The sequence below is a fragment of the Mytilus californianus genome, unplaced genomic scaffold, assembly GCF_021869535.1.
Source record: "Mytilus californianus isolate M0D057914Y unplaced genomic scaffold, xbMytCali1.0.p SCAF_9, whole genome shotgun sequence".
NCBI classification, from domain to species: domain Eukaryota; kingdom Metazoa; phylum Mollusca; class Bivalvia; order Mytilida; family Mytilidae; genus Mytilus; species Mytilus californianus.
Window position 1 is genome coordinate 82,860,660 of NW_026262745.1, and position 23,307 is coordinate 82,883,966.

A 23,307-nucleotide genomic window follows, 5' to 3' on the forward strand; every position below is an offset into this window, starting at 1 on the left:
TCTCTCGCAATTTTTGGTTTCAATCGTCTAAACCTCAATCCCGTCCTCTTTTCCTTGAATGTAACATCATCGAATGAGGCCTATCATCGAATTTGTACTAACAAAGAACAAGATGACAGGTGCCATGTGTGGATCAGGATATGTTTATTCTTCTGCAGCACCTAATATCACCCATGGTTTGTGATGAGGTTCGTGTTGTTTACTTTTATTTTTCTATTGATTGTTTTGTTGACTTGTTTGTGTTTTCGTCGTTTTTAGTGTTTTTCTATGGAGTTGCCAGTTTCTCTTCGATAATACGTTTTGAATCAATGTCCCCTTGGTATCTTTCGCCCCAGTCTCCCTCGATAAATAACTTAATTGTGATTCAATAATACTGGACAGCATAATAGTTTTTTTACAAGTTAACATAAATAAAACCGCAATGAATAATTTCTAATTACCTGACAGTGTTGTTTTTAAATCTGTTATAGCTTGACATTGTAAGAAGTCCACCCCATGCCGGGCCTAGAGAGTAAAAGATCTGTGTGGCAGCATCTCCCCATACCTGTCACAATGTCATAATGTGTGTATTATGGTAAAAATAATTTGAACTTGCTCATTGTTCATCTTGATAATGAATGTGATAAATAATCAAGGAAACTGTAATTTGCAAAATTTGCAAAATGTTTTAAAATAAATAACAAGTCCCTTGAGTTCTATGTTAGGTGTATATAATAATGGATCTTTTTTATTGGAGAAATCGATAGATCATAAGAGAAATTTGGTATAACTAAGTACTGAATGACTATGGTGGAGATGTCCTTCCCCGAGGATATCACAAGCCCATGTTGTAGTCAGCACTTTTATGTTGACATGAATTATCAATGAAATGGTCATAATTATAAATTAATTGTTTTACACAACTTTTAATTTTCTAATATTCTAAGGATAGATTACATTATCTGTAATAGACAAAACCTTTCGGAATTTTGGGTCCGCAATGCGCTTCAACGTTATTTTGACGTTTTATCTTTAAAGTTTTATTCTAGCGTCACTGAAGAGTCGTCGTTTGTAGACGAAACGCTCGTCAGACTTACAAAATGTTACTTCTTGTATCTATAATGAGTTTATTGACCTCTAGAATTTTTGTTGTGTCCTTGAGTTTCTGTCATTGACGTATACCCCTTTTATTCAAATGAAACGACAGGTATAAGCTCTTATTTGTGTTGTAACATGAGACATCCTTTTGCACAAACAGCTCATTTTTCAGGTGTTACCTTTGGATCCTTAAGTTTATCCCAATCAGCTGTCATGTAGAATTCAACACCTTTCTCGTGTCCTTCAAGAGTCAGTCCTCTTATCAACAATGCAATTAATACAAGGTAGGGAAAGGTTGCTGTGAAATATACAACCTAAAAAATAATTGTTTTTATTGCTTACATTCAATAGGTTCTAGAATTCTTAAAAGATTCTTCAAATGACTACAATTTGACTGTCAGGTTATCCCCGTCAGTCTATCCAATCGTTTAAACCAAAGAACATTGTATTTCATTCCAACTCATAACTATTTGTGACGTTCACTTCAATTGGATAACGCTACAAATTTCAGGGCAACAAATTTAAGATTGCTGGTCCGAAATAATGCTTGCATGCTCAGACGGTATTTGCATTATTTTAGAATGTTTGAATTAACCGTGTGGTTATTCGTAGTTGACTAAATTTGTCGTCAATTTATTTCTCAGGGAAACCACAAAGAAACATTTCCTGGGAAACTATTCGATTTCTGGTGCATAATATCGGAAATACTGACGCGTGAAATAGTACCATATTACTTTCTATTTCCCAGGGAAACTTTTCATGAATACCAGTTGAAAAATATTTCCCTGGGAAATTATACGATTTCTGGTGCATAATATCGGAAATACTTATCGTAAACAAACAACAAAAATATTTCCCTGGAAAACTATACATATTCAACTGGTATTCAGGAAAAGTTTCCCAGGGAAATAGAAAGTAAGATGGTACTATTTTACTCGTAAGTATTTCCGATATTATGCACCAGAAATCGTATAATTTCCCAGGGAAATATTTCTTAAATGGTTTCCCTAGGAAATAAATTTACGACAACCTTTAGTCAGCTGGTGTTCAATCAGTTGCAACAAAATTGAGTTTTAACTCATTTTAAGTACTTCAAACCGTCAAATGAAGCATGTAAATCTCCAAATGCAATCCTGTTATCTCCTAATTATTTTTATAATTGTTAAGATTGAGAGAATTCTTAAAAAAATTGAAAACAAATTATTGAGAATTAAGTTGTGGATACAAAATATAGCAATTACAATGACAACGCTATGGTAAGGAAAACCCCAAAAATGATGAAAAACGAAATCGACAATAGCATTCTATGGTTTAGATTTAAAGTTTAAATAAGTTGTAAAAAGGACTTTTGCAGGATTTGCGGATACGAAATAGGATTTCCTCAAATAAAGCAATGGCAAAGCCCATGCTTCGGTAAGGGAAAGGGTTTAAGCAGAATTTGCGTATACAATAAATAAAGGCAACAGTAGTATACCGGTGTTCAAAAGTCATAAATCGATTGAGAGAAAAAGAATCCGGGTTACAAACTAAAAGCGAGGGAAACACATCAACTATAAGAGGAAAACAAAGGAACAACAGGAACACAGAAGTGCAACAAAAACAAACGCCAACATACATATAAAAGAACTATTTGATAACAACTGGCATATTCCTGAATTGGTACAGGACATTTTAAGAAAAAATGGTGGTTGAACCTGGTTTTATGGCTAGCCAAACCTCCCCCTTATATGACAATGTTAAAAAATATCGCTAAAATGACAACACTACGTGTCAGAAATACAGCACAAACACACGCAAGAACACTCATCACAGAGAAACGCACAAACAAATAACATAATAGTCGACACAACATGCAAACCGCAGAACAACAATGAACATCTTCCATCAACGACAGACACCACAGGATATCACAAACAGTGACGCACTTACGTAACGAACATACAATCTCGAACTTTATACAATTATTTTCACAATACCAGTCCAAACAATTTTCATGACAATGATGGTATTGAAAGGCAATTTTATAATTATTTGGACTACAAACGATAAGACATAACACATTATCCAACCTAAACCATAACAGAAAAATCAAAAATAAATACATGAATGTTGGATGTACAAAATACCGAGACACGTCGTATAGCAATGCAAGTTTACACTCGGTATAACAGTCAAAATAGGTACACTCAAATAAGCAATGACAACGTCCATGCTTAGATATGGAAAACCCCAATGATGATTCTGATGAAAAAAAGGATGTGCACAATATCAATATATAGTTAAGATTGTGAAAAAGTTTCAATAAATTGAAATACGAAGTTTTGGAGATGTTGCAGATACATAATGTGTAGCTTATTTTATGTTTAAGATTGAGAAAAAAAGTTTCAATGAATTGAAATAGGAAGTTTATGAGATGTTACGGATACAAAAGGAGTACCCCCACCCCAATAAAAGAGGTACCCTATCAGATAACCAATGGCAAAGTTCATGCTTTGGTTAGAGAAAAACCAAAACTGATCCTGATAAAAAAAAAAAAAAGTAAAATAGAAAATGCAAAATAACATCATTTAACTAAGATTCTGTGGTTCAGGAGAAGTTGCGAAAATATGGGACAGAAGGACTAACAAACGACGGGAAGAACGGATGGACAGACTCTCAATCCATATATAACCCCTTTGAGAAAGTGGAAGGGGTTATAATAAGAGGTATGTTTCATGAAGAAAAAAACTTCGTCTCTTACATTATTTATATTCTAAAGTTAATTTTATAACAGATTACTTTTTTTAAAATAGATGTACACATGTAGTTTTGTTTAAATTCATTCCATAGTTTTAAGCGAAAACCATTCGGAGTGTTCATTGATGTCACCTTTGTCACATATGTAGTATTTAAAACCACATGCTGATTTGTATCATCTGTCATTTGTAACTGTTAGCTGTCATTTCTATAATTCATTATAAATTCCCAGCTACTAGTTATACCGTGACGTCTTATTATAAATTCCCAACTACTACATGTGTATTTATACCGTGACGTTTCATTGTAAATTCCCAACACATTTAATTTTTTTTAAATGATTCAATGACATCCATTTAATATACTTGCTTGAACTTCTGGTAATTAAAACACGTCAAATGTATCAATAAATAAGGTTTTTACAATAATAATTAAAAAAAACAACCAGTAGAACAAATTGCAACAAATTTCAATTTTCAAGTGATCTGACAATTTGGTTGTAGAAAAGATCACTTTCCATTGATTTTAACAATATTGCCAATACATTTGGTTATTAGGAAATTTTTGTGATTTAAGGTGTCTATTTATCTGTTATATTTTTTATCATATAGACAAAACGCCAAAAAATGTAAAAATTGTCATTAAAGGGCAATAGCTTCAACAAGGAGTCGTCATACGAATTCCTCCATTTGTCTTAATTGTAGACCTTGTCTTGCCAATCAATTTAAAGTTTCTCCATATCTATCATAATTTTTAAGATAATAGACAAAACTGGAAAAAAAATGGTAAAATTTGTCATTTAAGGGCAATAACTCCTATAAGAAATCGACTGACAGTTTTAAAGTATATAGACAATTGGTAGAGCTCAACATTTTGAACGTTTGAGCACCTGTCAGATTTTCTCTATTTATAACGGTTTTCGAAATAATAGACAAAACCCCTATGTTCTATTTTGTAGCCATGTCGGCCTTCTTGGTTGGCAGGCGAGTCATCGGACACATTTATTAAACTAGATACCCCATTGATGACGGACCGCCAAGTGATAAGAACAGCTTAATTGGCCCTTTGGGTCCGGTGAGCTAAAAATGAGACATCGAAGATCAAAGTCGTTAGGAATAGTTCATGCTTTAAAAAACTGTAAAAATATTTCCTATTGTAATTTGTGACACTCAGTCTATAGTGACTGTTGAGAAAACACCCAGCCAAATGATTGTTGATGAAACTCTCACCCTAGTGACTGTTTATATAGCACTTAGCCTAGTGACATACTGTTAATATAACATGTACATTGTCGTTGGTGTATCAATATACAGAAAGGAATACATATTTATAGATAAATGCTACCAAAATATAGTGATTTTTTTTGTCTATTTATGGCAGCTTACAATTGACAATCATAACCGTATTGGAAGTAAAATGTTGAAATGAAATCATAGTTTTAATACATTTTTATTTAGCTTAAATGGACAACCATTTACACAGTTTTATGGATAATTGACATATGTGAAGTCGCTTTTCGTGTTCACATTTACATTTAAGTAATAGTAACTATATATCGTAGCGTTTACCTTGCCAGATGATTTAACTCCTTTCATGAGACAGAAGAAAATGATAACCCATGCTAGAAATAAACAGATAGTCAGCTTAAGACTGAGACCACCAATCTCATCAAAACCATCAGATTCGTGGAGACGTAACACATATCGCCTGTGGAGAGAAAAATAGCAGTGATTAAAACATCCACTGGTTTGTTTAATTTGATGTTTCTTTACTTGCACCAAGATGTCGTTAAATGAAATTGGATACCCTGCATTTATCATGCGTTTCATTAACATATGATTAAATTGCTGAAAGACCCCCTCCTGAATTATTGAAAACTATCATTCTGCATTGACAATAATATCTTGGTGTAAATTAGATACACTCATTCGGGCTAACGCTCTCAATGTGTATCTAATACATATTCAAAAAAATTTAATATGAAACAACGAAGTAGAACGAACAAAGTTTTAAATCTTAATCAACATACAACCGCAAATGTTAACTTTACAATGTAAGACCTTTATATGTGCAATATATATACTCTTCAAACACTCATAATAAAACACCTCTATCTAATTCATTTCTGATTTCTTTGAATTCTGTTTTATATACACAAATAGAAGGGGACATGTGTGAAAGACATATTATTTTTTTCTAATCGGTAAAAGTATACCAACCGTACGATTTAAATATATAAAGTATTTTTTTTAGGCTTTGATATGATTAACAAGAAAAGGGTGTTGTTCGTTACGACGTTGATAGTTAAATTTATAGCTTCTTTGTAAGTGATGTGTAAATATTTAAACATACTTTACTTAACTTTAAAACATGAGAAGTGAGTCTAGAAGTATTTTGATGTTCAGGCTGTTTATGTCTATATTTATTTTGACACTTTTTAGGTTTTTGTGTATTTGTCTCCTTAAACTTTGGTGCTGGGCATACATGATGATGGTCACAATGTATTCCAGAAAACACGTGTCAGGCGATTGATGATATCTGTAATTTCTAATTTTATTCCACGAATAGCTAGTCGAACGTGTACATAGTTTTTCTTTTGGAATCATCAATAATAATGTCAGTAAACTCTCATAATGTTTTATAATTGTTCCTTTTGCCAACCTTACGTTTCTGAGTATGAAGTTATCAAAGGACTAGTAAAAAATGTACCCAATTGATTTACTCGAAATAATTTAAAAGTATAATTATGGACTGCTGTTTGAATGAATTTGCAATTAATCCTACTCACGTCCAATACTCATCACTAGGCACCTTGAGGTCTAGATCACATGATGACGTGTTATGAACCAGGAGATCACTAGGTATTTCCATAATTGTTGCAAATGCTGGGATGACACCTGCTGCAGCAGAGATGTTTGGTAACAGATTTTCCAAACACACTGTGTCCTTAATTTCTAGAAAAAAGTCAAAGCTTTTAATAAAAAATATAATGTAATCTTATACAATTTGAAATAACAGAAAATGATTAACTAAACAAATTATTGACGACGCAACCATTTGTAAGTGTGTTAATTAAGTTCCTGGATGATTTATCTAGAATTGATTCAATTATTTAGAGAAACTGTATGAACAAACCGTATGTAATTTATATAACTTACTGAAAGCTTCTTTTTGAATTTCTGAATCATTTGTCATAGAAGCAAAGTTTGGATAAGCCTCTTGTCGACAAAGATGAGTTGCCCATTCGGGATCGCATGTTTGCCATGGTAACTTTGTATCCAAGTTTACGAAAGACACCATCATGTAGTATATAGCGTACATAATAATGACATTATAGTATGCTGAAACCATGGCACTGATCATAACCATAGCCCATCCAACACCTAAAAACACAAACAAAAATGATGCAACATAGCCAAATCAACATCTGACAAATACAAAACAAATCATAGAAAACTAAAGGTATCTGATTACTTAATTAGTACAAAGATATATACTAAGAATAAATACAAATTTAGCGTTTTAAATAGCAGTTACTATAGTATCGTGAAAAGTACAATAGTAGGAGAGACAAACGAATAAAAACAACCTGTACAAGGTCTGTTTTCTCTATCTTTTTGTAATGTACATTTATATTTACAAAAACCAAAGCATGCATGTTCGTGTATACATGTAATAATTACATGAACCAAATCATTTATAGCCGAAAAGTTGCGTTTAAAGTCGATTTGAAGTTGTTCATCGTTAGGTTGGTATACACGTATTTTATAGTTAATTACAAATAATTGAATGTTATGTATATACATATATATTACTCAAGAGAACAATTCAGTAAACGGTAGTTATTTGAATAGCGTAGAACTTACCCATGAACATTGGATTTGCAGCCCAAACTGTAATTGGTCCTTGAGAAGCAAACTGTCCAAATGACAATTCAAAGAAAAACAAAGGAATTCCAGCGATAAACAACATAATAGCATATGGAATAAGGAATGCACCTGCAATACAGTAAATATAATCATACTGCATATCAAAAATACACCATACTGATACATTTGTCTTTCAAGTTCAAAAAAGTTATAATAAATATAATGATTTATAAAAATCAACATTAGTACTTATTTAATTTGTCTACCTACAGCTAAGTATTTGGGCAGCCTGCAATTATTTGAAAATTATGTTTAACAATATTACTTTTAACTTCTCCATTTATTCATTTTGTACTCACCGCCTCCATTTCTGAAACAAAGATAAGGAAATCTCCAGACATTTCCAAGTCCTACAGCATAACCTATACAAGATAGTATAAAATCTAGTCTCCCAGTCCAATTACCACGTTCAATTATCTCCTACAGAACATTAAGAAATACATTCACGCAAAAGGGTATCTAAATATAAAAAAAACCAAACACATTCAAATGAACCGTGACTTTTAAAAATAGTAAGACTTACTACGATGAGTTTTATTGTGCTAAAACTAGATATGTGAAGCGTATGCTGTTGTAAATTGCATTAGTTGCAAGCCATACAAGAAACTTCTACCGAATGATCAAACAGGCATTCTCAATTTTATTTTGCATTTCCAATGAACTAATTTTTATTGAGTTTTTTTTATTATTTTTATTCAGAAAAAACATTAATTATCATTATCATTAATACCATAATGTGTGATCTATATATATGTGTGTTATTATTATTATTTTTAACAGATGTCATATAATATTTAGAACAAAAATGAACCTGAATATTTCATATTTTCAATCATGTATTACATAAACAATTACAATTGGAATAGGTAAGACTTTCTTAAATCAGTCTTGATACCAAAACTCAAATCTGAATCGAAAAAAAACAAACAGAAAACTGCTAGGCAATCACAATAAAGGAAGGGAGTAGGAAGGTCAAAAGAATGTACGAGTAAATTAGAGTAAACAGTAGTTTACCAATGTTCAAATCTAATAAAACCTTCTGTAAGACGGCTGAAAAAAAAACTAAAATTGAAGGAACCACGTGAACCCCAATTCTGATGCAGACTTACTAAAACACGGATTGACCTCGAGTACACCTTAAGGGTTAGTTGTTAAAATTTATACAACAAGTTAAATGAAGCAGGTTTCTTTTGGTTATAACTAAGATGTATAATTTAAAGCTAAAGATTTAAGTTGAATATAGTGTTCGACCATAATGGTATTGACCCATATTGAATAAAATTAGTTTCTCCTAGAAGTAAAGATTAGTTTTCAGTTAAATTCATCTATATACATAAGTATATGGTATATTTGTTTGTTTATTGACACACACACATTCATTTTAACGACAGTCATGTCAACGAGCTGATACCATCAGTTAATTAAAATCTACAAGCTTGTGGTATATTTTTCATTTTACGATTCATTTACCCGGAACTTATGCATCACCATTTAAACTTTTCATGACGCCAAACGGAGGGAAGAAAAGCGGAAACCACGTAGAATTGACATGATAATGATTACAAGATTGGTCTGATTGATTTTTTAGGTATAATGTTCTGAAATTTGAACGGTCGACCAAACCCCAAAGTCGAACAAAATTTAATTCTTTTTAATTAACCAAGCAAGTTTTATAACAAAATTTGATGAAAAGTATAATGATAATCACGAAACAAGCAAAAGTTGATTATCAATTATACAAAAAAGAACTCCAGTTAAAGTGGATTTTTTTATCGTTAGCTAGAGTTTAAGTTAATGCCCATCTGTTAAAGACTTATATCTATATTTTGGTCAGAGCATATAAATCCTTTTAGAAATAACCAAAACGTTTACCGTCTGACTCCGTTCTTTTAATATAATTGATAATGAATAAAATGTTGCTTCTTTTATAAGACAGTCATACGAACTATAGAAAGCAGATACACTTGCATGTTATTTCTTAAAATTTTAATGGTTATTGTTTTTTGAAATAAATTGTATATTCTATATATCATGTATTGCTACGGCCAAATTAGGCCAATACAGAATCAGAACTGGCTGGTATTTTATAAGGATTTCAAATTCTGCATGAACCAGGAAAAGTTTACTGTGAAAGTACCTTCAATTTTTTGTTGTTTTCTTTTAAGAGATTTGGTAAAAATTTGCTTAATTTTTAATTTTTATGGATTCAATTTTTTCAGATAACAATTAATCAGGAAGAAAACATCTCCTCAATAGGTAAATTTCAAGAATTAAGTGAGCCTCCAACATTTCAAAATATCTACACTACTAAAATAACGAGGTCCAATTTGTTAGCCGGCATGACGTAAAAACGACAAATCTAAGAATTCAACTTTATATATAACTAATATAGGACAATGGTGTTGATTAAAAGTTACACCATTCCAGTCCCTTTTTTTCCACATAATTAATATTACCACTTATTAACAAGTTCCAGGTCGAATCCGTTACCGATACCAATAGTATATGTCACATGTTGACCTTACCTTACTGCTGAATCTTTTTGCGTCCTTCAGGACAACCTCTAATAGAGTGTATATACGACTGTAATCAATATATCAAAATCATGTAGTTTCCGGTTTTAGTAAGAAAACTAGGAAGGGTTCAAACAGAAAGATTTTGAAACCAGAGAAAACTGTGAACCTTATTATCATGCAGCATGAATTGTGGGATGACAATACGCATACTAAAAATCCAGTAGGTACTTTAATTCAGTCACGGGCCCGCGGGTGTGTTCTAGTAATATTAAAAGCTATACAATAAAGCATTTTATAAGTAAACAGAACCTGTCAAGCATTACGTGCAATCAGAGACATGATGCAATATACTCGAATCTTATACTGTGAGATTTCTTTTACATTCCTATATAACTTGTTAATACCGATAAAATTCGATCAGCAAATATGGTAAGCTGACAAAAAGTTACAGAAAATAAAGTCACAAACAATTGTTTTAAAAATTGTTTGAATATATAACAGAAAGTTATTGAAATAATTTTTCTTTATTAAATATATTCATTTTGCAGTTTAGGAAATTGTTCATAAGCCTTAATAAATGAAGATTTATCAAATTTTAATCATGCAAAGGATATATTTCTTGGCACCAAAGACATGATAGAGCCATTTAAGTACCAAGACACTTTGACAAATTGTTTTCTAAACAATTATTTGATAATTATTCTTTTTAGAATAAATTTTGTGTAAAAAGTTGCTTTATATATAACTGTTCAATACAAATACAAAATGTTTTTTAAAAACTGAATTGTGACATTTTGTCCTGTGTCTTTTTGATCGTGACTTTTTGTCCTACATTCGGAAATTATATTGGTATCAGAAATCGTTCCCTTGATAACTGTGTCTAAAAAGAAACTGTTCAAACTTTAATGAAGTTCTATTGGACTTTATATATCTATTAAATATTATTATCATTTAACAATGTATCGCTTTACAATTAAATATCCCAATTATGCCGATAATAAGTGATCCAACCACCATGAAATGAGAATGTTAAATTTCTCAAAGCCTAAAAAAGTAAAAAGAAAAAAAACAAGACAGCAACACATTGTTGGTGTTAATGCCATTTCAATTGACATTGGCTATATCATCTCCGTACCAGGAGAGTAGAATCGACCTTCGATAGAAAGCAACTAACACTATATATAGTCCAACACAAATTATGTGACCACCACATTCATCTCTAATTAAGATGTAGAAAATAAAAAAATAGGACCCACTTCTAACATAAAATACATAGACAGTGACCTTAGATCTGTGACAGGTTTACCACTATAATTATTTGTGTCGCTATATTGGCACACGATTTAGAAATCGAATCTTATATAAGGGTTACAATGTCAATGCTGTTTTAATGTAGAGCGGTACCGCTGCAATCGTAACAACTTTATATCAATATATTTTGGGCGAAAAGGAAATGTCCTTGCCTCACAACCTTCTATAGTATACTGTCACACAAAATAACAGAAAATTGTGTATTGTGACAACAGGTATTAACAAAACCTCTTAGGCATTTACGATGCCCGTTAGACATTAACAAGGTCAACGTATCATAAATCATGAACTTAAACCTATTCACTATATACCATTATGTCATCTAGTTACAAGTTTAAAGATATTCCCAAAGTCATTAAATTTCAATTTTATAAATTTTATAATACAACAACGTATATACCTCAAAAGAATTGAAAAGAATGCGTTGTAGTGAGTTTTATTTAATCCGAACCAGCCAGTTACAACTTCACCAGTCAAATTTGAACTTGATTTGACTGACATTAAAGAAATATTTACTCAATATAAAACTTTTTAAAACTTGCTCATTAAATTGATACAAGACTGAAATACCCTTAGGCTAGAAAACACTTACCTATGAAAAAAAACTTTTATACATTTAGAAAAACTTATGAAGTGTAGATTTCTTTTACATGCACCGAATTGAAACGAATAATTATGAAGTAAAGAAGAAAAATTTAGTAAATAAAGCATCTCTAGTGTTAATATAAGCGTATATTTTCCGGTGTAAAGATTCATTTTACCTACATTTGGTGCGAAAAATAATGCATTTGTTCATCATATTTTTCAAGACTACACCATGTTATAGTTTTCGGAAATAACACTTTTTCGTTTAGAGGATATCCGAGAATAAAAAAAAGATAGTCCCCTTCGTGACGTTTTAAACACCAGAGGACTTTGGAAATGAAGTCATGCTTGGTACAATATTTGAAAACATAAAGAAAGAATTAATTGAAGGTTTTCTTGTATAACATCCAGTGCCAAATAGTTCATTCCTCTTTTAACAGAATAATACCAAATTAAACATCAGAACAACAAAGTAGGTTCTGCAGATGGGCGGAAAATTTTGACTGCCGCTGCAATAAATTGGAAAGTTTAGTAGACATTTTGTCTTGTATCACTCTCAGTCTCCGTAAAGAGCTAATGCAATCGATTCTTTTCACAAAGAAGGATGCACTTTCCTAAAACAGGGCATTGGAATTAATGTTTTCATTCCGATCAGACGCGGATTACGAAGAATAATGATGTAATAAGTATTTGGATTTGATTCGGATAATCTAAAATCCCCATTCCATTAATCAGGATAACAACGATTAATTTCTATTTGATAGGATATCTGGATTAGATTATTTCCGTGACGGTAAAAACTTTGTAAGTCGTAAGAAATCATAAGAAATTAGCTCTTACAAGTTATGATAAGTTACGCATTCTTACGGTTTTTGGATAAGGCTTGATGTAGACGATTTGTGTATTGATACATTAAAGCATATACATATATATATAGTTACAAACTCGTTTAAATGATCAGTGAGACGTTCTATCGTGTTTTTTTTACCGTCTGAATGTCGACAGTAAACTTATTATGTATATTTCTGTATTATTAACATTCACATCTTTTTCACCTACTGTTAGATTTTGCCAAGCTCGAGATAGAACAACAGCAAAACATTGTTCTACATAATGGAATAAATCCAAATTGTCCCGGGAGTATCAAATGTCTTTCAGACATAGCCATTTCAAGTTGTAATTCAACAAAACTGTTTACTAAATCAAATGTTGCTGCATACTATATTCAAGCCTACGGCGGAGGCATGAACTTTGTCTGGTTAAAAATGAAACTAGTAAATAATAAGATTTATGAAATGTAAACAATGTACACCAAAAAATGTAACAGTGAAAGAAAACATGATGTAATGTAAAAAAAAAGAGCCTTAAAAAAGGCGGCTTTAATTGTGCAATTCTCACCTGTTCGTTGTTATCAATCTTTTTTTCAGCTTCCTATTTTTTTTTATAAAAAAACATATCTATATTATAATGACAAAACGAAAGATACAGAGCTCTTGTGGCAGACTTTGAGGAAAAATTAAAAATAGTATATGGCTTTGACGATTGACAGTGGTCTGCATTGAGGAAAACTATAAAAAAAAATATGTTATCCGGACCGCTTTCAATTGGCTATAGATCTTTATGGCTATTTTAAAAATATTAAAATAAATCTGTGTTTATGGTATCAAAACTATCACAAACTTATCTAATCATGAAGAATGTTAGATTGATTATGTATTATAATGCGTGGTCTTTACAATAGATATTATCATATTATTGTAATGAAAACAGATGAGAATAAATTATAATACATACATATTTACAACGAATACAAATTTAAATTCAAATACTTTATCGTCAATGATTTCAGCTGTTAGGGGCATTTACAAGTGTAATATTGAAAGCAAGTAAATATTTAATGATCCTAGGGCATTCCGTTTTGGTGACATCTTCATACAGTTTTAGTGTTGAAGGGTTCAGTAACTATATTTTTTTTTCATCTTCAGTCAAATTTGTAAATTTGTAACATTGTTATCACATTTTTATTACACCTTTCGAAATTTCACTCTTATCGTTTTTTCGCTTACGACGTAGGATCATGTTTTGGAATCCGGATACAACGGCAAGTATTACAATGTATAGAATCGGAAATGTGAAATTCGCTTTTTAAATAAGATGCAGATTTCGTTTAACTGCTTAGAATCCTGTTCCATCACAAACAACACATTAAGCTTTTAAAACTTTTGAGTACAAATTTGGTTTTAATGACTATGTCACATTAGTTTGAGGCGTTGTTCACACATATTTATGGATACCTTATAGGCTGTTAATAAGGCGTTCGTAGATTTGTGTATTCTGTAAATAACCAATGAATAGAAATGCAGATTAAATCTTGAACTTGTTTATTCTTTTCCGGTTCATGAATTTTCGGTATCCCTCGGGCGTATTCTTGCTACACGTTTTTGAGGTGTTAGACGTAAAACAAACATATTTTATGACTTATGGTTTGTTTAGCAATCATTTCGTTTATGTAGTTTTACTTGACTAATTTCAAAATAAGTCAGAGCCTATAAGTTTTCCGGCCCTATAGGAACATATACATACATATTTGCTTAGTATTGCGATACGTTTGACACAATGTACCTGAACAGAATATTTCTATATTCTTTACATTCAAAATAGTCGTGAAATTCTATTATAACGAAAAGGATTAAGTACACGCGTGGGTACTTTCCAATTTCATATGATATTTCATTTTATCTGTTATAATATATTTTACATTATTATTCATTTCAATATGGATCAGAGCTCCAAAGCAACATGTGTTTGAATACAAATTTTATGAATAGTTCATTTTATTTATTCAAACTGTCACTAAGCTCAAGGAAAGTTTTCATATTTTTATTACGTAATTATGTTTTCCTTATAAACTGCACTGTGTTCTTTGTGGTTAATAAGTAAAGGACCTGCATAGCTCTCTTTAAACCATAACAAGGTGTCAGTATTCTACGATTCAACTACTATATGCAGGAGAGAGAAAACTGCTTTTTAGAATGGCAATTATGGTCAAATTTACAAACGGCAAACTTAAAAAAAAAATTTAGTCTTTTTTACGATTTCCTTTATTTATTACAGAGTTTTCCATACAGCTGAGTAAAACTATGAAACTTAAGGATATATGGTGTAGCTACCAAATTGTCAATTACCATTAAAAAATCATTAAATAATAAACTAAGCGACTGTTGTTGTATGACCTAAACTAGATAAACACAGATTCATTTTTCATTTCATTTTAAAATAATCAACCAGTTGGTTGAAGTTCATACCCAAAATACATAAGCTCGTTTTTGTTTCTTTGGCAGAAATGAGACGATGAATTAATTGTTAAAGGGAAAAAATAACGATGTATCACTTGTCACTCAATCAACTCTGTTCTGCTCTATATAATCTGCCCGGGGAGTGGAAAGTTTGGTAACCATTGTGCAGCAAAAGTCGCAAACAAATAGTTTTAATCAACGTTTGTTTTTATCTTACTAGAAACATAGAAAATGCATGTCTGTTGACGAACCAAATAAGTTTATATCCATATATTACATTGTTTCAGATTACTCCATACCACCAAACATTTTTAAATTTAACTTAAAACCGGTTTTTATTTCTATTGAACAAAATTGATCGATCTGTATTTGGACATAGTTTTTTTCTATAATTATAACTCCTTATATTTAAAATAACTTTTAATCTTGTAGGACTTTTGTTTGTTTTATCTTTTTCAGAATACAAAATTTATTGCAATTTAACTTTTATTATATTACAATTAATTACAATTATTTTTACATAAATTTGATATTTGTTGGCTGTAAGTACTAAACTGATAAATTTAGACAATAAACTTTGTATAACTTACCGCTTCCTTCCCCATGATTTTTCTTTACCAAAAATCCGTTATTTTCTATTGTTTCACTCAAAATTTGTCAATCATAAAAGTTTAATTTTCATGTGTAGAGTTGTCACGTGATTGGATAAGGTTCAATGATTTGACGGAAAGTTTTCATCTTTGTACCTGGTTTTACAGGTCCAAAAACAAGGTGACAACTTAATAAAGATATATGTATTGGCTTATAAAGAGGTGACGTTTATTTAAAAGGAGCGTACAGGATAGAAACACTTTGTTTGATACCTTAACCGAAACATATTTTTATCATTTGTTTTGTATATTTATTTATCAGTAAAATTTATTGAGCAATCATTTCAATAGTGTGTCTATTCAGTTGAAGGCGTAAAATTAGAAACTGTTGACAAATGTCACACATACTATTCAAGTTATGAACTAACAACATTGAAATAATGAGTGTGTATGAAAAAAGCCCCTTCTCATGAACAAAAGGAAATAATCAGTAAGTTATGAATGTGAATAAAAGGCATGCAATTTGAAACACTGTCTGTAAAATAAACATTCGCAGGAAAAAGCAGCCAATAACAGCAACTGTTTAAATATCAATGCAATCTACGCTATTAAATTTCTTTTCTTGACGAAAAATTATGCGTTAAATTAAACTGCACGTCATTTGCAAGAGAAAATCTGAAAGATGTAATCAAACTTGATTAAGGCCTTGAACAAATTGATCGATTGATAGCTGTTTGATTTACGTCCAGTGGCAAATGTATCATGCATGTTCAGAACAAGAACAAATGAACAATTAATACAACCGGAATAAAGGGTGGACAATTTGGGCTGCTACTTGAGAATAAGGATATGTTGGATAGGAACCGAAATTTTGCCTTGCAACAGGCTATCTTCAGACCCCTCAGACGGTTGTTACAAAGGTTTTCTAACGTGCAGGGGCGTGGCACTCTCTTTAACGAGGTATCGGTCGTGGCTGCGTATTTGTACATTCCGAAACGGACGCTCCACTTTTGCAAGGGTATTACTGCCTGTCGGAAGAAGACCAGGGGATGACCATATTTCTATATCCCAGTCAATCTTTTAATCTCTATATAATGTTTTCGGCCATTTTTTAGGGAACCCCAAAATGGTTATATTCATTATACACTAAACATAAAATGCAACGATGAATTTCAACAAGACTTAAGCAGATGATGCATGGACCCCTGCCCTTTCAATGGTGTAAATATAAGAAAAAATGAGCTCTACCCAGTTTAAGGTCGTTGACTTTAAAACGGGACAAATCTGATTAATTGTTAAATTATTTGGAATTAGTTCTGAAAGTTAAGAAGTTACTTACACCTGCCATATTAATAGTTTCGCCACAATAAACAAATAAGGAGATGTGGTATGATTGCAAATGAGAAAACTATCCATCAGAGTTCAAATGAAGTAAATGTTAGCAATTTTTGGTGGCCTTCAACAATGAGAAAAACCCATACCGTATAGTCGGCTATAAAATACGACTTAGAGATTTCATCACTTCGCAATTTTGCGATATCTCTGGCGATGGAAGTTTTGATTGCTAAAAAAAATGCTAGCGAATCATTTCGCAACACTATGAAGCCTTTAAATTCATCAGTCCATCCACAAGTTATTAGATCTCTCATGTATCTCGCCTCACGCCATTTTCTATATTTTGGGTCAGATATGTTTGTTTTCCCCCGAGGCCATTTTCTTGCCCCTGATGTTACAGTAGGTGAAATGTGTATGTAAGAAAAAAAAATGCACTGCTGGAATACAAATCAATCAAAACTGCATCCTCTTGATCCAGAAAATGAACGAGTATTGTAAAGAATATTGAAATGAGGACCAAATACACATATATAACTCATAAAAAGTGACGATTAGGAACGTTTTTACAAGAATTGGAAAAGTGCTTAATATTAACATTACTATTGTTTAAAGTTGTAAATTCATTTATTTTAAATATATTTTTTGATATTTTAAATGCCGAATTCGATTATCGATTTCAACAATTAACAAGTTAATCCGATTTTGGAATTAAAGGTGTGAAAGACAGTCTTTTTATACTCGTCAACATCAAAGAGGCAAATTGAATTATCGCTTTTTTATCCGATTAATATTATATGTCTAGGTTAGTCTATGGAAAGGGCTTGCCCCGAGCTCTTAATTTCATAGTATATACCTTTTCATAGACTATCCAATTTAGCACATATTTACAACTCGAGTAATCTTTTAATTGGTCTATTGATAGTTTATTTTGGCTGACTACTTGTATCACAGGTGTTTGTAAAAAGGAGCCCATTAACGAAGTTTTGTAAATCTACTCACTTGTATTATTGTAAAATATGTGATTTCAAAAGGCCCTTCACTCCAGAATGAAAAGATGGTAGCTGCTGGTATAAGTAGGTATATCGATATAAAGCGGTGTTTTACTATACATGTTCTTCTTACATGGTAAGATGACAAAATAAATTGACCAAAAGCAGGCAATAATTAAATTGCAGTGGAAGCTTTACATGTTTTGAAAACATTTTTTAATTTCACAGTAAAACTAAAGCTATAATAAATTTGAAACATAGAGATAGTTTGTCCCCATAGATATAGTCTAGCAGATAGGCATTAAAAAGCAACTACCAATAGATCAGAGATTATAGGTTTTGTGTTTTGTGTTGTTTTTTTCTATTATTTTAAAGTAAAAACTAAAAGATTTATCAGAATATGTTTATATATATATATATATATATATATATATATAGGTGGCACATTATCTTCAGACATAATCACAGTTTTTCAATTCATGACATCGTCCTGAACATGAATGAAATATTTGCCACTGGACATTAAGCAACCAATAATCAATAAATCAATCAATTTATGACGAAATAGATCACCTTCCTTAAGAAAGTTTATCACCAAGTTGCTTTAATTTTCCTGCACAAGGTTTCATAGTACACACTTTTCTGTACAAAGTAATTGCATGGATGATACATTATCATAATTTTAAGATATCGTTGTACTCTAATCAAGGTATAAAGAACCATATGTATTACCCTTTATTTAAATGATGAAATTTGCAATTGTCAAAAGCAATTTTTAGATCCAAAGATTTTGATAGCAGGATATTTAAAAATCAACGTGAAAACTAATTACAAACTATTTAATCTAATTTGGAACACAGCATTTTATTTCAAAATAGCCAGTGGCAATTTTTGTTTTAAATATCTTGATTACGATACAATGAAATCTTACCCTTGTGGTCATTCATGCGTAGTTACTTAGTACACAGGAAAAGTATGTACTATGAAAATTAGAAGGCAAATATAAGCAATTTGATTGGACGAGAAGTTGTAAGTATGTGCTAAAAGACAGATAATAATAGTAGACATTTTATAAGGAATACCTGGCTGTCGTTTCATATGAATGATTTTGAATGAACGATGACTCAATTCAATTCGCATTTCAGTGCTAATTGCTCGTCTTGTTAAACTAACTAAAGGTGATCATTTACCTAATAGATAGGAAATATAGTCCCCGAACAAAATTAAATAAAATAAATAAAATTTCATGTATCTTATAAACTCATGATTTCCTGTCAAAATGTTAAACGGTTCGCTTATCTCAGAAACTTATATGATGGAAATATTCTATACAAAGCACAAAAATGTCGACATTCACCTCAAAAGCTAACCAAACCTTTAAACAGACTTATTCAGAAGGGATATAGTTATGATACTGTTGTCAGATCATTAAAGATGGCATATTTTGGTATTAATATTGATTCACCCATAGGGTCTTTGCATCGGAAATGAACACATTTATTGTAAAACCAGTTGTTGGCATGATACGGGTTATGTTCTTCTCATATATTTTATGATGGTATGATACTAAACCCCTAACGGGAGGGATTGTGCTTGATTTTCATATGATGAAGACATAATCTTTCAATCAGTTTAATTGAGGTCTGGAGCTGGCATGTCAGTAACTGCTAGTAGTCCCTTGTTAATTTATGTATCATTGTCATTTTGCTTAGTTTCTTTAGTTACCTATTCTGACATCGGACTCGGACTTCTTTTAAACTGAGTTTTACTGTACGTACATGTATTGCTGTGTGTTTGTTTATTCTACATTGACTAGAGGTAAAGGGGGAGGGTTGAGATCTCACAAAACAAGTTTAACCCCGCCGCATGTTTGCGCCTGTCCCAAGTCAGGAGCCTCTGGCCTTTGTTAGTCATGTATGTTTTTTTTTAACTTTAGTTCATTTATATGTTTCAGAGTTAAGTGTGACGTCCATTTTCATTGAACTAGTACACATTTTGTTTAGGGGTCAGCTGAAGCCCGCCTCCGGGTGCGGGATTTTCTCGCTGTGTTGAAGACCCATTGGTGGCCTTCGGCTGTTTTCTGCTCTTTGGTCGGGTTGTTGTCTCTTTGACACATTCACCATTTCCATTCTCAGTTTTATGAACCAGATGTTCCACGGTTGTCAAAACAATTAAACTACATTCTTCAACAGTCAACAGTATCCGATAGATAAATGGTTGATTGACGAATGTTAAACATCTAGTCACATATGACAAGCATATTCAGAACATTAAATCTTTGAGTTTTGTGATACACTGACCCGCTTAAACGGTAGATCTCCTAAAATGAACAGCTGGCAATAGTCAACTTGGAATAACATATGTGACATACTTGGTACATTTCTTCTTACTATATGCAGCCAGATACCTGAATGTTGGGTATCAGTGGCACGGTGCATAGTAGAGACAATGGCCACCTCTCCTCTGAAACTATGGCCCTGGTGGAAAATATCTTAGTTTGGCCGGATGGTTGAATAGGTGAGTTGGGTTATGTGAAGTACTGGGTACCCCTCTCGCCATGATATGCTGATATAATCGGGAAGGATTGGATATCTATTTTACTGTGCACAGTAGAGGCAATTTCTGCACCTATATATATGCCTCTTGTACTATGACCCGGGAGGGGACGTCTTAGTATTGACCCAATCGAGAAGATTTAGGGTATATGTGGTACGGTGCATATATATTAGCAGGAATACTCATATCAGTCTTGTCTGATCCAAGTTAAAAATATCTTAGTGTAGCAATATCGGACTTTGGTTTTGTGACACATCTGGTAAATTCCTCTCCCTCTCCCAATTAAATGCTACCAGAACCGCGGTGGTAAAAATAAGTATGATACGGTGCATAGCAAAGGATTTTACATGTAGATATGATGCAATTATTAGTTTACTTTTGCCGTGAGAGTGCGTCATCATTTTCCACGGATGAGCGCACTATATCGAAATGACGAGATTATAAGCACTATTTTCGGGATAGAAGTACACCTATCGTGACGTCAATGAGTAAGAAAATGGAAAGTTGTGTGGGGCAATTTTAAATTGAATTCAATAATCAGGAATAGAATAACAAGAGAAGAATTAAGAGGTCTTAGGTTTTATTTCAAACAAACACACGCTTTTAGAGGGTTTAAGTAAATCAACTTTTGAGTAGGAACACTAAGGTATAAAATATATGATAACAACATTTAAGAATGACCCAAAATATTTACTTGTAAGTAAAACGTCACAGCAAGTTTCGTTATAAAAAAATTATAGTGATAGTTTTTTGTTCTCATGAATAAAAGGAGATATGGGATAAACGTCAACGAGGCAGCAAACCAAAGACAAAAATAACAAAAAAGACATATAGAGGGCAACATACAGGCTTCAACACTAGATAGGTGTCTATACAATCCGCCAAGCTGTAAATATCAAATACGAAGATCTTAGTCAATAAAACCTGTGAATTAATTTAACTATTTTCAGGACAGATTTCACGCTTTAGACAGCTTTCACCAACCTGGAGTCGATTTCACAAAGAAACTTACGACTAAGATTGGTCGTAAGTATACTGAATTGTTCATGACTTACGATTAATCTTAGTCGTAAGTTCTTTTGTGAAACAGACTGCAGGCTTCCAAAGAGAAAAGATAAACAAATAATTTCAAGAGTAGAAGAATGTTCTTAAAAGATATGTGTTATGAAAGGATTTAGGACGTTATTCGAAACAATTAGAAATTAAAATCAAGGAGATCTTAGTTAAACAAACAAATATATTTCTAGTTTACTAACATAGTGAAAAGTAAAATTGAACATAAATTTCAAATAATTCGTTGATATAAGAAGAAAATACATAAGTAAATTAGATCAAGATTCTTAAGAATAACGAACTTTATCTGGGATGCAAGAATATCAATAATAGTACAAAGTCAAGAACCTCATTAAACAAATTATTTAGCACGCGTAATAGGTTGCCGGACAGATGTATGGCGAATTGCTATTACATCCAAGGTTATAACCATATTCACAGAAGTGTTGATAAGCTTCATCATCATGAATATTCAGTAATACATTAAGGCACACAAGAATGTTCTTAATAACCAATCAAAAAGCTGAGATACGAAGATTAATATATACAAAATAATAATTAAAATTTAACAAATGTTAATCATCTTTTATTATAAAGATCAGAAAATGAAATTCAACTAAAATATTATTGTAACTAATTTAAGAATTAATAATCCGGATGCTTTTCTAAAACAAATAAATGCATTTTGCATATTATGAAGTAATAAATGTTTTGGCAGCAAATTCCATCGTTTGCAAAAGAAGCTCAATTTCGGCTGGGGAACAAGAATGTCGGGTATTCAATAGTGACTATAAAAGCAAATATAAGTCTACTGCCCGTACTATCCTTGTTCCTACCAGCAAATTGAGTTGTCTTATTTATTTCATTAAAAAGGTAAGTTATATACTGTTACTTAAACTTATTTAAAGAAAGAAATTAATTGCTATATAATTCAATAAATATAAATATAAATATATATATTCAGATATAACATTTTAGTCATTGCGTTTCATGAGGTTATTCACTCATGTATAACAAATAGACTGAACGTAGTTTACAAGGTAATTCAAGCAATATTTGAAATAGAAATACATATGTTATTGTCAACTGATAATGTTATTTATTGTTAATCTGTATGATTTATGCACTGTGATATTTTATGATCAAAAAGAAAAGAAAAGAATAATTAAACTATCCTTGTTCCTACCAGCAAATTGAGTTGTCTTATTTATTTCATTAAAAAGGGTCGGAAGGCGCGAGTCCCACTCTCGCTGCCAAGCCAGTCCACAACAACGACATGTAGTCCCCAGATGCCCAGACATCTTTCTACCTACAAGAACCATAGGAGAACTTAA

General features: G+C 31.7%; 2 protein-coding genes across 3 annotated transcripts in view; one reads left to right on the forward strand and one right to left on the reverse strand.

Moving 5' to 3' along the window:
• Positions 1-16,152, reverse strand: part of LOC127716474 (sodium- and chloride-dependent GABA transporter 1-like) — a 28,207-nt gene extending 12,055 nt beyond the window's left edge. Inside the window, exons 1-9 of one of the 2 annotated variants that reach the window (XM_052222696.1) lie at positions 16,041-16,152; positions 13,553-13,585; positions 8,042-8,162; positions 7,680-7,811; positions 6,972-7,196; positions 6,602-6,767; positions 5,382-5,520; positions 1,257-1,391; positions 441-544 (exon numbers count right to left, since the gene is read on the reverse strand). In XM_052222696.1, the coding sequence (XP_052078656.1) occupies positions 441-544; positions 1,257-1,391; positions 5,382-5,520; positions 6,602-6,767; positions 6,972-7,196; positions 7,680-7,811; positions 8,042-8,162; positions 13,553-13,585; positions 16,041-16,055 (1,070 nt within the window). In that variant the 5' untranslated portion in view covers positions 16,056-16,152. The remainder of the gene's footprint in view (positions 1-440; positions 545-1,256; positions 1,392-5,381; positions 5,521-6,601; positions 6,768-6,971; positions 7,197-7,679; positions 7,812-8,041; positions 8,163-13,552; positions 13,586-16,040) is intronic. The other variant, XM_052222697.1, reaches the window with a different exon arrangement.
• LOC127716481 (pleiotropic regulator 1-like) overlaps positions 1-23,307 on the forward strand; it is a 474,697-nt gene that overhangs the window by 182,207 nt on the left and 269,183 nt on the right. The window lies entirely within an intron of this gene.